We start from the raw sequence: 15,332 nt of genomic DNA on the forward strand, positions 1-15,332 counted from the left end.
AGCACCAGAAAATATGCACTGTGACTGTGGATGTCAACACACCCCAGACTGCTAATGTACCAAAGGTGGGTATGTACTCCAGAAGCTGGTGCATCCTGAGCTCTACGCTAGTTAATGTAAAGTTCAGCACACAAACCCAAAAATTATTTCTGAATAACACATACGGGAAACATAGACATTTTTTATTCAGTTTAATTGCCCCAGTGTCACACATCACAGAATATTACATTTCTGAGTGTATAATGCCCTTGGAAATGCCAGAATTATCCTTCAAGCTCAACCACATCTCGACAGCAGTGTTTAGGAGAAAGTAGCCATTACTACTACATTACTCAAAAGCAAGAGAGAACTGAACAACTCTAAATTAAACAGAAATAGTAACAAAAAATAACCCATGAAGGTAATAGTAATAGCATGGGGATCCTTTGCATGCTCTTGGAAACAATAAAACCTGGGGCAAAAGCAGCAAACTAAGTCTGAATAACAGTGTCTTTTTGTTGCTTTTTAAATTGTGAAGGTACAAATACTGGTACTGAGTGGATAAGCAACAAATTGTAGTATTAGTAAGCAGTTTAATTGCATGTCACTAAATTGGCAATATATGGCCATATTCTGAAATACATTCAGTCTGTAGTAGTTTAAAAGTTACATAAAGGCAAGACTTCTGATACTGTTTTCCAAAACTTTCTGTTGCCAGATCACATCAGATGTTATCACAGAACCCCATCAAACAATAAACTCACTGCATTTCCAAAATACAAAAGGGCTCTAAGCCTTGATGCAGTAAGTCAACAAATCCTTGCTTATTTAACAAAGTAACAATATTATGCATTTTGCTGCCATTTTGTTTGTAAATTATGTTTTCTAAGCTTAGGAACTAAGAAACCAGGCATTCTCGCAGCAGAATGGAATTACAGTTCCCAGCAGCAGTAAGGATTTATAATCTGCCAGAATTAATGTTACATTGGAAACAATTTTAAAATTGGCTTAATGAGACTTTTTCTTACAGTGGCAAAGCTAATGAAAATTGGAATCAGACACTTCTCTGTTTCAAAATTTGAGTCAAGTAACAAGAAGCTACAGAACTTCGTTTTAATCACATAATGGTTCAGTAGTAAAAAACACATTCCAAAATGATATGATCTAGAGCCTTGGCTGGGACTGGGAGCAGCAGCAACTTGTGTAGGTGGTATGACTGAATAGGAGAATTCACCTTCCTTCAATTCCCAAGAGCAGGTAAATTAATGAAAGTGTTCAACACTATCATACAATTTAATGTCACACCTCTCACAGAGGAGCTCCTTATCTACGTGCTTTGCCAACAGAACACTGGATGCTTCAAAAAAGTATACTATAGTACAAGCGAAAATACCACCACCTTGGATTCTCATGACACACCTAAAACACTTCAACCCTTGGAACATGAGTTAAAGGTGTTAAGTAGCATATTAAACAAAGTTAAGTAAAAATTATTAATCCCCAGAAAGCCCATCTTGCATAGCAAGCACTGATTTTGGGTGTGACAAGTGGAAAAGAGTACAGAAAACTCACTACAGGACTGCAGGAAGTGGAACAAGTACACTAATCTAATCCTATTAGGAAAAAATAAAACAAAACACAACCAAAACTGTTTAATGTACCCCCCGGAACAAAATGGGGAGAGCCAATTGTTAAAAAAACTTCCTTGTAGCCTCAAACTTAAGAATTTCCACACAGCTCTAAATTTAGGCAGTCACAAGGGTAATTATAATTAGTTCACGTGTTCACTACCTATTGTGCCACAACACAGAAACTGGGTAAATAATGCAAACAGTGCAAAAATTCCCAGGACACTGCCAGGCAAAGGCTAGATCCTGCAAGGTGCTGCACCCCATGGCAGCTGAGAGCACACCACACCTATTACAACTGGGATATTCACATTTTTCTCTGCTTTCAAAACAAAAGGCTCAACATGCACTTGAAAATGCATTCAGTCACTCTGGAGTAACAGTCAAGTTTTAGACTGTAGCATGGTTGTCGCTGTACACTAGCATCTGTGTTCACGTTCAACAGGCTAGTACAATGTGGATGCAACTGACTTGTTAAGTTTTATGTGTCTTATTCTTTGCTGGTTCAGGACAAAAACCTTCCATTTTATCTGAAAACTTGTTTTTCAGTAAATATTTCTAATACAAGTAGGTTTTGCAGAGATCAATAACTCCCAATGTCATTGACTTCTTCAGGGTAAATACACGATATATATATAGATACACATACATGTGCGCCTATACACCCACCTATGTTCAAACACTGCTTCAAGGACATATAGCTCTTCTTCCAAATTTCTCATATAGCACTTTCCAATAAAAGAAAAATGGTATGTGGTAGACTTCTTTCAGTTAAAACTCCCATGTTAACTGCCTGTACAGTATATTTTCTACTCCCTCCCTGCCCCTCCATGCACTTAGGGTAATGTAGCAATGGCCAACATCACCAGCGAAGATTGGGTTTAACATTTCCCTTATGTAATTTACATCTTGCTTTGCTTGTTAACTCAGATGATCGAATATGCTGTGCTGTCTACACCTGGGAACCCATTACTCTCTGAAGACAGCTTCTTAAAAAACGCTTCAGTATTGGTATAAAATGCACTTACTAGCAGAGTTGGAAATAGGCAGCTAACCACTTTATATTTATTACTAGATAGTTTCTCATGCTTGCTTTCTCAATTTTTAAAATTTTATTCTCTTATGGGACTTATTAATTTGTAATTACTCTTTTCCTTCATTACATATAGACAATTTTTGAAATACATTTCAAAGTTTCTAAACAGCAAAAGAAGTCATCACACCCCAAACAGATTATGACACCTTTAAAAGTAGTGACAACCTGCTTACAAACTATTTCCGTAATATACTGGTTCATTTGCTTCCTTTCTTTTTAATTGCTGAAATGGGTGTACTTGAAAGCAAGATTTCTACTGCTACAGTAACTCATCTCTTTACTTATTTCAAGCTATAATCCTTTAGATATCCACAGTTATCAACAGGTGATTTGCCAAAATAAAAGAGTGGGGCTTCATGAAGAAAAGATAATGGAAACAGATCCAATGTTCTTGTCACTGCAAGAATAATTAAATAAAAGTAAAAAACAAAATCAAAACCCACCAAAATCAAAAAGTCTGATTTACTGACACAAATATTTTCTGTTTAGAAGGCTAAGGATTTTTCTAAAAGGTGCCAGAAAGCCTTTATACTTACTTCCTTATTGTTCTCTTCCTCTTCATCATCAGACACAATACCATCATTTAATGGCTCTTCTAGAAAGAAGCAAAACAAAATGTTTTAAGAGTACATGTACAACTTAATAGAATCTCTAGTTATTGCCCCTCTTTTAAAAGGGTAAGATTCAGCTTGCTTCTTATATAGACATCCTCTTCTATTCAAGACAACTAGCAAAATTATTTGCTCCTATAAAGCATTCCAGAAATTGAAATCAATTCATATTTTGGAAAATGGCAGAAACAGAAACACTGTGTAACAGCTCTTTCCTCATAAATCCCACTACGGCATCTCAGTGTATTTACCGACAAGGCATGAATGAAAGTGTGTTTCTATTTCTCAACAAATTTTTAATAAAAGACTCTACTTCTCACTACAAACTCTTCAGTATTATACTGCTTTGAGACACAAAAAGATAGTACTTGCACAGAATAATTTGTAACTTTTGGAAAAACTTATTTCCTTAGAAAAAAGCAGCCAGGCTTACACTGGAAATCTGTACCCTCAACACTTCTACTCACTGATCAGACAAAACCTTTTAAAAATAGCATTCACAGGCAGAAGAGGAGCAATTCTATAATCTTCATGAACAACTTCATGTACAGTGGCAATACAGTGCTTAACAAGCATTTTTAAAAAGAAATCGTATCACCTGTTTATTTTTGCAGTTGACAGCAGTCTCTCATTACTGTGAGGCCACTGGCAAGAAAGCAAACAGTCAAGGTCATTCTATTTAGAGTCCCAAAACTTTGGAATTCGACTTACTCATCCTTTTATTTCTTCTTTATAATTGTGGCACAAAAGGATATTTTAAAATACATCTGACATTCAAATCCTGACATTCACTATTCACGCTCTCTCAGACCATCACACTATTATTATTCTCTGAGAGTTTCAATGCCAAGTAAAAACATGAGCTTTCTTATGGCTTTTGTGAAAGATTTACAGCTCAGATCTGTTCTTCTGACCTGAATTGAGCTGCCTGATTATATATTCAGTCTGTCGGATCATCTCTGCATTTCCTTCCTTGACAAAGCAGCGCAGAATTTCTTCCATTCCCTGGATATAGCGGAAAACATTGCTAGTTTAGCATTTCATGTGATCACAGTGAGAGTATTTTGTTAGCTAAAACATTTCATTTTTGTTAAGAAAAACAGAGGCAATGTGGAACAAACCAATGCGTCCAGCTCTAAGCTCTCCATTTTGTCCACATGCTTCCCAAAGAAATATGCTGTCTGGATTGCTTCTAGGTTTAATTGCAGAAGTACCTACAATGAACAGCAAACTTTTTTCCAATAGATCTGCTGCTTCTGACTTCTGAACTCAGCACACAGTAGTCAATAGAAAATTTGCATTCACAGATACAACAGTGCAAGGTTCAGAGAAGGAAAGCAAAAAGCAGGACAAACTTTGACCTTCTCTTAAATTCAGTTTCTCTCTTTATGGCCCCTTACAGGTTTGATGTTGCATCTTTAATCATTTAAGATGACTTCCAGTCCTCTGTGCTCTGTGAGGTAACACATCTGACAACAATTATGTTTGCATAGCTCCCTAGGTTAGTTCTTAAGATAAAAATATACACTGGTATCCCAAGAACAGCTTCCTTAAATCCAGAAGTTAAAACACATTCATTACCATTAGACTAACTTTCACAGGAGATAAGTTCCCAGTTTTGCTTAAACCTCCCTCCTGCCACCTTCACCATCTAACTATGTCTATTACCAGGCAGAAAGAAAAACAGCAAGAGGAACCCACCCTCTTAGTGATTATTTGCTGGTGCCGAATAAGTTAAATAAAGGGAAGAAATAGCAGGTCGCATGGTAGCATCTCCTAAGCCAGTCTATGAAATGCTAGATGGACAAGACTATTTTGAAAATAACACCTTTAATTTATAATTTAGGCAGAATCCTTCACACTGTTGGGGCTTCACTTCTGGGAAAAGACCAGCAAATATAGCAGTTTGTGACCTACATTCATACCTGCCTGAATACTAGGTATGAAAAGTGGAGAGTCTCTTGGGGATTCCCTTCTCAAAATGCCATGGCTCCTACCTCACAACCCTGCTGCACACTGAGCAACAGGTACCTGTATACATGCCATCTGGCACATGCATTGATGTTTCTGCTATGCAAAGCAGCACTTCTTACCATTGCTCTGGCTTCTTCTCGGACAGAAGGGATGGCAAGAATGCTGTAGAGTGCTCCATTCACATATGGTTGTATCTAAGAGGAAGAAATAATCATACCATAAGAAAAACTCTTACGCTCACCCCAGTTGCCTATAACCAACATTTAAGAGAGAAGTGCAGAACTACGTTCAAGGAATGTAATCAGGCTAGCCCGCACTTGCAAAAATTTCCACTTGGGAAGCGGTCAACTTTTAGGATGTAAATATACTGTCATATATTTGATTTAAATCAGTACTGCCACATGTCGATTTCCTCCACAAGCCTTCTGAAGCTGTATTCTTGTAAACTGACCTAGCCTTACAAAACAAAAAAAAAAAGAAAAAATGAAAAAAAGAAATGGAGAAGGTTAGTTTCTGACAAACACTAGTGGCAGTACAAAAAAAGAGAGGACAAAGAACAGGGACAAGACCGACAGCATGAACTCAAAACAGGCTACAGGCATTGTGGCTGTAACAGGTTCAAACATTCTCTCACTCTGCTACCTGTATACCATCCCTCAGTAGAGGCAGAAAAAGAGCCAGGATGAAAGCTCTGTATTATGGCTAGTTAAAGCCACCAGATCTGTCAAACTAGTTTTATCAGCACTTATGTGATCTTTTGTATTGGCCAGTTACTTTTGGAGCACTAAAATTTCCACTCACCCTCTGTCTACATTCTTGGGAAACAAAGAATAAGCCAGGCTGGGAGCAGGGGAAGCAAGGAAAGATAAGGGACTGGGATTTACACAGGGATTCCACAACTTCTCAGAAAGCTCCCTGGACAGCCTTCTACCCTGGACTTTGATAACAAACCTTCTATCAGATGTGCTGGTGCAAACTAGGTTGTAAGAATGTACTCTCTGAAAGAAATTTCAAGGTCATTCTAAGGCACAGACTTCAACAGTACAGTAGCTTTTTCCAAGTACTTCAGTCTAGAGACTGGGATGTTATTGTGTGTTAGTATGTATTGTATTAAACTTTGATCAGTCATAAAAACAAAGCTAGTGGAAGAGTCCAATAAAGGTATGCCAAGTTTCATCTTATTTAAAACAGTGCTAGTAAAGAACTGGTCTACACCTAATGATTTCATAGAACATGGACTAAACACTTGACTGTAATTCATTCTCTATTTTCAAAATAAAAACCCTGATGATACAATCATTGTGTTATAAACATAAGGCACCTAAGTTTACATTATTTTTATTCAAGTCCCCAGACACCTTGCACATTCATCGTAGAATACCCTGGTTAAAATACTGCCTCCCTGATTTCATCTTCATACGATATTTGCCTGCATTTTCTCCTGCCCTGAATTTTACTCCACGGTTAAAGCAGTGCCCCTCTGCAGAGACAGCTGAAGCAATGCTTTGTATAGCAGATAGCAGATACCATAGTGATGTGCTGAAAAGTGTTAGGTAGAAATAAGTAATCTGTTTCAGTTTTTTCCTCTCTGGTAGTTTAATTTAGCATCTAAGATGCAAGTGTGTCTGGAGACAAAAAAGAAACCTCAAAGGAGTTAAGTGGCAGGTTAAATGAAGTGGTAGATAAAAATATATTAGGGCTTGAATGTCACAAGTGTACCATCTTATAATATTCCTTAAAACTACAAAAAAAATTGCTTCTTTGCACCTGATGTTTTGCATAATGGGCTTGTACCACACATTGTTCACCACATGAACTAGTTAAGCTTGAGATGATTGGTGTGAGACAACATGTAAACAGCATCAGAAACTGTGATCAAGAAGGCACATGGATTGCATGTTAACTATGCATCTAAAAGAATCATTCTTAGCTGCCAACATTTGTTAAAGGAAGACGTAATTACGTCTAGAAAGACCAGTACCCAACAAAATAAAATTCACACAATTGTGAATTTCAGGAAAATTTCATGCAACTTAATTACATGAGGGTCTGACAAGGGAAGCAAAACGAATTTACTTTCTTGCATTTCTTCCTTAATTTTTCTTTCCACCTTTTCATTAACCCAACTGTAGTCATACAAATACCTCATGATTCTCGTGGCCAAGAAGATCAGAGAGAACTCTGAGCACATGGTTTGCAATCTCTGCACACATATTCTTTCCTGCAAAGTGAGAAAACAAATATGCTTGAAAAAAATATAAGACATCAGACCAAACTCCTTTCCTATTTTTTAAAATCAGTACTAAGCATAATTTACATAGAGAATACTATTCCTTGTTCCTGCCAAATGCTGCTCAGCACAACTGAGGTGAAATCAGTGGAGTTACTCTGGATTTATACACTTGTAATGCTGGTCAGGAAGCAACACAAAGGGATTTAAAAAAAATTTAACAGGCATTAGTTTTGCTTATGGCATGCAGTTAATTTTTAACCCTTAAATTACTTTCTTTTATAAAAGAAAACTTACTTTAAGCTCCTTTTAAGTCTCTTGCACATAGGCAGGACCTTATTTTTGTAGGGGGAATCTCTGTGTTGCAGAAGTGAAGCATGCAAGTATTTCACTCTACAAGGTGAAGCTTAAGCTTCTTGCCATTGCTCATCAACTCAGTTCTGACTTTCATTCTGATACACAAATATCTTATACAAGTATAAAGTGTCCTTTGAAAAGTGTGCCTGGAATATAAAAATGACTCACATATGAATAAAAACCAAGAATTGAACCTTAGAGGTTTCTGGTGATTAACCAATTTCTTAATTTTTTAGATTTTGGTGAAGCTGCTCTCCATAGTTTGGCATTCTTGGAAAAAAGATCTGCTCCAAAGCATTGGTTATAACACTTAAATATCTCTGGTCATGTGAATCCTTGCAACTAATTATAATCAGTTGAAAGAAACCAGGTATATCATAAACACAGACTCAAAACCTTCCTTTTCCATTTCTTGGAATTAGCTTGTAATTCAAAATGTAAGACACCTGCACTCCGCAGACAAAGATTCATGAGCAAGGCAACAGAATACGCCAGGGTGTAATCAGACAGGCAATCTGTATCCGTGAGAACATCAACCAGCCAGAAAATGAGCCCATCTTTGATCATTGCTGACTGCAGTGCACGCCTAGGATTAAAAAACCAAACAAACAACAAACAAAACCCACAAAAAACAGACTACAACATGAATAGCTTTCAAATACATTTATAGCTAATATAAGCACATTAAAACTCTACTTCATCTACCTGCCATACACTAGTCTGTCAACAAAAAAAATAATAAATCAACCAACAACCCACAACTACCCATTTTGGTAGAATATTTAAACTAAGGAATCAACAAAGCCTAAACAAATTGAACGTACAGATTCCCATAGGTATAGAGGACTAAAACACATTATTGTTTGGGTGCAGTTTTTTGTGTTTCGCTTTTTTAAATGTGCTAACTGCTAAGGTCAGTTTCTACATTGTTTTGTAGGGCTTCTAAGTCCTAAAATTGCATTTTCAATTGTCTTAAAATTGGTAAAAAAAAAGTCAGTTGTACACAACAGACCTATAAAACAAATTCATTACTGTTTCTGCTATAGGTAAACATAGCACTATAGCATTTTTATACTGTTGATTTGAAAAATGAGATTTTGTTGCTTAAATCTATTTGCTCTTTTCTCTGAAGATTCTTAAATCACAAATTCTTTCAACTCCTGACTACATCAAAAGGAGCATGACCAGCAGGTCAAAGGAGGTGGGTTTCCCCAACATAAGAAGGACATGAAGCTGTTGGAGCAAGGCCAGAGGATTATAAGCCCAAGTATCTGGAATGAGTGTTCTGTAAAATTAAAAGATTAACTGTTATTTTTTAAAAAGTAAAAAATCTTCTATTTTCAGTAGCTTAGTGCCTACACCCCAAAATTCAACTAACTTGTACTATTGACAACTGCTTTAACAGAAAAAACAATTTTCTCCAAGATTGGTTTAGGATTTCGAGCAGTTGGCTATGAAGATTTATTCTCTTTTATTACAAAGATGTATAAGGTATCATGTCAGGAAGCAGTGCAGAATATTACCCACAGCACATGTAAATGTGCTTCATCTACACAAGTTCAATGTGAGGCAAATCCAAAAACAGCCCTCATTCTTCAACAAGCACAAACAAACAAAAACCTCAACCCCTCCCAAACCCAACACAGTCTTAATTTAGACAAAAATAACAAGAACTAAACACATCCATCTACCTCCTTACATTTAGTTAACTATTCAAGGCTGAATATTCCTCCTGAGTATTGTGAAAACAGAGTTCCTAGATCATATTTATTTGATAAATGACAGCAACATCATGCCCTTGACTGCTTTTGCGTGACATTTATTTTATGATGGGCATTTAAGTCAGGCTTCTAATGCAAAAATAAGAAAAAAGACAGCCCATGCATAGACATCTCCAGGAAAGAGGATCAACAGGATGAAGATGAAATCCCTGAAAAATGTTTGCAGAAAGAATAATGAAAACCTTATGCTTTGGAATGTAATGCAACAATTTTTTTCTACGTAGACTCTTCAGAACATTCTACATTAAGATTCTCACTTTGTTCAGTTAAGGAATACATATAAAGCACACAAGGCTATGGCAGGAGATGTACATTTACTTGAGTCTTGACAGGAGGTCAAGGTTAATTCAGTCAGCAAAACTATGTTCTCCCTACTAAGTGACTCTGCTTTCAACAGTCACCAGAGGTTCTGATGATTGTTATAAGAAAATCAAGTGCTCTTCTTTCCTCCCTGAATAGAGCCTAGCTAGCCTGTATTTCCTCTCCAGCTGTCACCACTGTGTGCTGCACTTTCATCACCTGAGGCTGAATTTCTGCAGAGCCCCAAGAACATTCTCCCATGTAAGGGAGTCCTTGTCTTCAGCTTTCAGTCTCTCCTCCAGCATTTGCAGCAATGTTGGGTTCTGAGAAAGGTAGACACGACCTGGTGCAAAAAGTGATGAAAGAACAGATACTATCAGCTTATGACAGAAAAGTTCCTTCTCCTTGGAAAAGTAAGCATATTGACCTCAGTTTCTTCTTGACAAACAACAATCTTGTGCCAAGACCCAAACACACCTTCACAAATGAGTTGTCTAGAAGAGCAGTAGCATTTAATCTAGATACTTGGGGCATCAGAAGCTCACATTGAATCCACTGCTCTTCTTTCAGTGCATGTTTTCTGTTGTATCACAGTTTTGTACACTCTTGGAAAACAACAGATATGTCCAAATTGCTCAAGAAACTAGGTGCCCTCCTGGTATTGACTGAAATGGCATTTCAGTTTCCTAGCAATAGTTAGCTCCTTAAGTAGCACCAAATCTCGAGCTAATTTGCGTCAGGCAGAGATATGAAGCTGCGTACATATGCAACCAAACAGTTAGCAGTGATGCACAAAGTTTATTCAGGTGAGGACCAGGAAGATGAAAGAACAGCTGCACTAACTATTGGTACACAGCCTGGTAGCAGCTCTGCCTACAGGACCTTTAATTAATGGGAAATTATCTTTTTTTTTTTCTTTAACTCTCATGAAGAGACTGAGGACTGTATCAAAAGCAGCCCCTGGGTAAGTTCTCACATAGACCACAAATAAGTCAGAAATGCTGAACATACAGTGTCAAAATTAAAACTTTCCAGATACTGAAAAATTGCATGTAACAAAAGACAGTGAATCCCTAGAAAAATGGTGCAAATAAGGCTCGAAATTTCCACATGCAGTGACACACACTTGTGAAGTACCTATAAGCCAGCATTACATTATATGATTTTTTTAAGCAAAACTTTACCTTCTGACAGTGAAGCAAAAGCATTGATGAGCCTTGCCATATACTGCCTGACTACCACACTTGTAGAATGTAATAATTTGAGGACACTTCTCTGAAAAACGAAACAAGCATTAATAAAAGAAATCACCGAAGGAGGAAAAAACCCAAGGCAAGTCTTCTATGTTTCAAAAGCTTTGTTAAATTTTCACAACAATCTTTGTATACATATTGATACCTTAAATACTCTCAATATGATTTAAAATTTCCCAGTTACCTTTTTTATTGATAGGTGCTGAGGGAAAGATGCAAAAGAAAGAAAATTATAGCTCCTCAGCTCAGTTGGTTAAAACACCATTGAGATGTAGGGAGGGAATTAAAATGAACAACACTGTTATCAGTTAAAGCTGATATCTAAAATGAGTATTTAGTCAGTGACAAGAAAAATCAACAAACTCCTAATTTTACTGATAAATGTAAATTCTGTAATGTTACCTGAATGATTTTTTTTGACTACTAAGAGTGTGAGAAAGCAGCTCAGTAACTTACCAAGAATACCACATTGCAAGCTATTTACAATCTGTTTTACTTCAGGCATTACTTATACATAACTCCCCTCTTACAGAAACTCACAGGGAGAAAACCATATCATTCATTAAATAATCCTTTAAGTAATAGTACAAGTGACTGTTGCAATGACAATGGAGGCTACAACATAACAAGCAGGCCCACTGCTTCCAACAACTGAAGAATTCAACCATGCACAAAATTCACTATTACAAGAGAAAAAAAAAAAAATCACACTTTTGTTAGCAATAGCATTGGTTTATCAGTGACTGAAACACCCTTTCACAATCAACAGGCCAGCAATTCCCCTTTCTAAAGAAAGGTAAGAATCCATTCTAAATTCATGGAAATACTGCTGAACATGCAGTTACAAGTGCATAATCAGACATTCTACAGAGGTATTGAGACTGAAGTCCTAATTTAGTTCTTATCCTCGATCAGTGAAATGGATTGAGTGTATTATCTAACAATACATAATCACTCAAAAAGAGACATAGCATCTGATAAGCAAGAGCTAACTCCTAAATAAGGACCTGGGTAGGCATCTGCTCAACCCACAGACTTTAAGCAGCAGGAGAGGTAACAAACTTCCGCTTGTCTGCAAGAACTGTATCTACATTGAGAGCTCTTGTAACGCAAAGCTTTGCCCATCAACATTTAAAGGCTGAGATGCTGAAGTTAAATGTATCACATGATTTTGGCACTTTTTAAAATTCCCTTCCAGAGGGTGATAAAACTTTCTGTTCAGTTTATAGAAACAAATGAGCAGTATCCCACAGGAGTTGGAAGAAAACCCTTTCCAGCTGACCTGACAGTTGCTGTGGCAATCTAGGAGGTCATTACTGATGTAGGCTTGCAAGACAGTATCCCTCTGTTCTCCAGGATATGATTTTGTCAAGCGCTAAAATAAATAACAACATAAATAAGCCAGTCAAATAAATGGTAACATGAATGATGACCACTGAAGATTTTAAATGTGATGATACCCCATACCTGAGAAACCTCTTCTCATGGGGAGAAGCAATTCAACCTCAATGATCTAAGAGACAAAGAGATGAACTGACCTGACCTCAGCTAAGTGATCCATTAAAAAACTGTTATGTGGGAGCTGTCACCACTGTGACAGGAAGGATACAGCATTACTTTCCATAAAGTTAAAAAGTGGTGCTTTTCTAAAACACATGAGACAGAGTACCGGGGAAGAAGAATCATTGCTCTAGACCCAATGGATGTTTTTTTTAGTGAAAATGAACATTGAAGCTTGATCACAATTCTTCTATTGCAGTCTTTCATGTCTGTCATTTTGAACCCATGAGCTTCCTTTTCAGCAGGAAAATGTAACTTCCTGTTGTCACCTTCTTTTTTTAATAAAACATCATTACATGATCTGAGTCAACCAAAAGGCAGGATCTTGTAGAATATCTTGATTATAAAGGAAAACTGGTGATTAGAGTCAAGTATTTCTTAGATATAGCAATATTTATATAAATGCAAACCAGGGCAATACATGTTAAAAAGCAGCTGCCTAAACCAAGAAAAATTTCTTTGAAAACACATCAGAAATTACTTTCACTGAAGATCCCAGAAATTCCTATCTGGCTTTCCTTGGATGAAGACAACACAGTTACAAATAGATACCTACTGCCTGGGGTTTCTTCATCATCTCAAGAACGTTAGCAAGCTTCACTGACAAAAAGACAAGTTACCTATGATGACAATCATCTTGCTTGCAAAACAGATTTCAATTCTGGATTCCTACAGAAAGGACCTATTTCTTTTCTACAGAAGCCTTCTCCCTTACCCAGCGCAGAGCCTGCAGTAAGAAGGCCTTGAGACGATCATTCCCTGTAATCAAATCTTTCTTCACCTTCTCATAATCCAAAGAGGGCAACAAAGGCACATCCTGCATCTTCCTACAATGCAACAGGGAAAGACATTCATCAAAACTCTCCCTCTTTATTCAGTATGGCTGATGTTACTGAGGTGAGGAGAGCCAAAACAGGAAGTCTGCTTCAGGAAAAGAGCTTCCACATTTTTACACCTTTGTTACTTTTATTACCATTACCACTTTGGAACAACAGACTTTTTTAAACTTGGACTTTTTCACTATGCATGCAGCTTATTTACTGTCATAGCTTGCAGACACTAAATGCTGACAATGGATGATCTGAGCTTTTTCACAGCACAAAACAGTACAATAACATTTTTTTTTCCTCTCTCTGCAGACCACAAAGGCATGAGGGCAGCCGCTTATGGCTGTTAGCATGGTTATAAACAGACACAGTAACAAGCTGCAGCTACAACTTCACCTCTAAACCCTCAAGCACACAGAAATGTCTTCTCCAAGACAAAGGAGGGAGGCTGAACAGATTTTTACAGGTTGAACTATGCTGGCTTAACATAAGACTTAACACAGGACCAATTTCCATTCACCAGTACTATCTTGCTATTTTGAGTTTTCACACTGTAACAGAAGTTTCCCTAAACAAAACTGCTTTCAGTCGATGCTTTAATTTTAGTATTTATATACCACTAAAAAATTTTTACTCCTAGCTTCCTGTCCTACCACTCCTAAAAACAGATTTTGTGTTATATGTGTAATTGTCCCTTTAACTATCTTGTAAACAATAAAAGCATCAAAACAGCATATAAAAAATTTAATAAAACCTTTAGCTCAGATATACCATCTCTATTAGATCTTATAAATCAAAATGTAGTAAGTTACAAAAAAAATTAAACTTGAAGTACCCCAAAATCCACATTACCAATTCCCCCTTTTTCTGGATTTGTGGATTTGCAAACCATTTACAACAACAGGACTGTAATGTGTAGAAACAGTAAAGAAAACACAGCAACCAACTCACAGGTGTGGAGTGGCAGATTTGCTGGATTAGCAACATCCTGCTGAAATTAGAATGTAACTGAACCTGCTCTACAGAAGCATACAGGCCACATATTTGCATTTACTGTTCACTGAGTTCAGAGGAAGCACACAGGGGATGAGTGGTTCCCATTTGCAGACAACTGGCAGTGCACTTCAGTTTACAAACAACTCCTCCTGTTCTCTATAGATATAAATGAAGCTCAGCAATAAATACTTACACAGGGGCTATAGATGCTCTTAACATAGTGGAAGCCTGGATCAGAAAAAGGAAGAAAAGGAAATAGTAACAGATTAGTCCAAATTTCACACCAGCAGTGTTACTAATGAACGTCATGCAGAGAATTCTTTCACTGAGGTTCTGCAGTTCTTTTCCTATAAAACTTACGTTACAAAATAGAAACACAGCTAAAGAAAGAGAGGACTTCAGTGTTTATCTTTCTTTCTCTTAGTGTTTCACAGGTAAATACCTCTTTTGTTATGATCTGGCTATGTTATCTTCACTGTCATACTCTAAAAATTACCTACACTTGAAGGATTAAAAAAAAAAAAAGTAAAAGGAAAAAAGTGAGTAGGAACTACCACCTGAAGCCCACTGAGTAAACTGAGGAAGGTAAAGCACTTGTTAAACACATTTATTGACTTCAAAAATGTTAATATCTTAAAGTTTCAGTAAGTTCACTGGAGACCTACCACTGCATCTGAATTTGCTATAATTCTTTGTTTCAACACTAATGTTATCAGAGTACCTGTCACAACTGATATATA

At 36.9% G+C, this 15,332-nt stretch overlaps 1 protein-coding gene across 12 annotated transcripts in view; it reads right to left on the reverse strand.

Annotated features, from left to right (window-relative positions):
* Positions 1 to 15,332, reverse strand: part of ARMC9 (armadillo repeat containing 9) — a 72,074-nt gene that overhangs the window by 24,068 nt on the left and 32,674 nt on the right. For 6 of the 12 annotated variants that reach the window (XM_062628984.1, XM_062628989.1, XM_062628987.1 and 3 more), the window contains 10 exons: positions 14,786 to 14,820; positions 13,485 to 13,596; positions 12,492 to 12,584; positions 11,141 to 11,231; positions 10,176 to 10,299; positions 8,322 to 8,461; positions 7,433 to 7,509; positions 5,408 to 5,482; positions 4,229 to 4,319; positions 3,240 to 3,298 (listed from right to left, as the gene is read on the reverse strand). In XM_062628984.1, coding sequence (XP_062484968.1) covers positions 3,240 to 3,298; positions 4,229 to 4,319; positions 5,408 to 5,482; positions 7,433 to 7,509; positions 8,322 to 8,461; positions 10,176 to 10,299; positions 11,141 to 11,231; positions 12,492 to 12,584; positions 13,485 to 13,596; positions 14,786 to 14,820 — 897 coding nt within the window. The remainder of the gene's footprint in view (positions 1 to 3,239; positions 3,299 to 4,228; positions 4,320 to 5,407; positions 5,483 to 7,432; positions 7,510 to 8,321; positions 8,462 to 10,175; positions 10,300 to 11,140; positions 11,232 to 12,491; positions 12,585 to 13,484; positions 13,597 to 14,785; positions 14,821 to 15,332) is intronic. The other 6 variants (XM_062628990.1, XM_062628988.1, XM_062628986.1 and 3 more) reach the window with 2 other exon arrangements.

Source organism: Pezoporus occidentalis, unplaced genomic scaffold (genome assembly GCF_034315485.1).
Source record: "Pezoporus occidentalis ecotype Australia unplaced genomic scaffold, CSIRO_AGI_Poc_V1 ctg327, whole genome shotgun sequence".
Classification (NCBI taxonomy): Eukaryota; Metazoa; Chordata; class Aves; order Psittaciformes; family Psittacidae; genus Pezoporus; species Pezoporus occidentalis.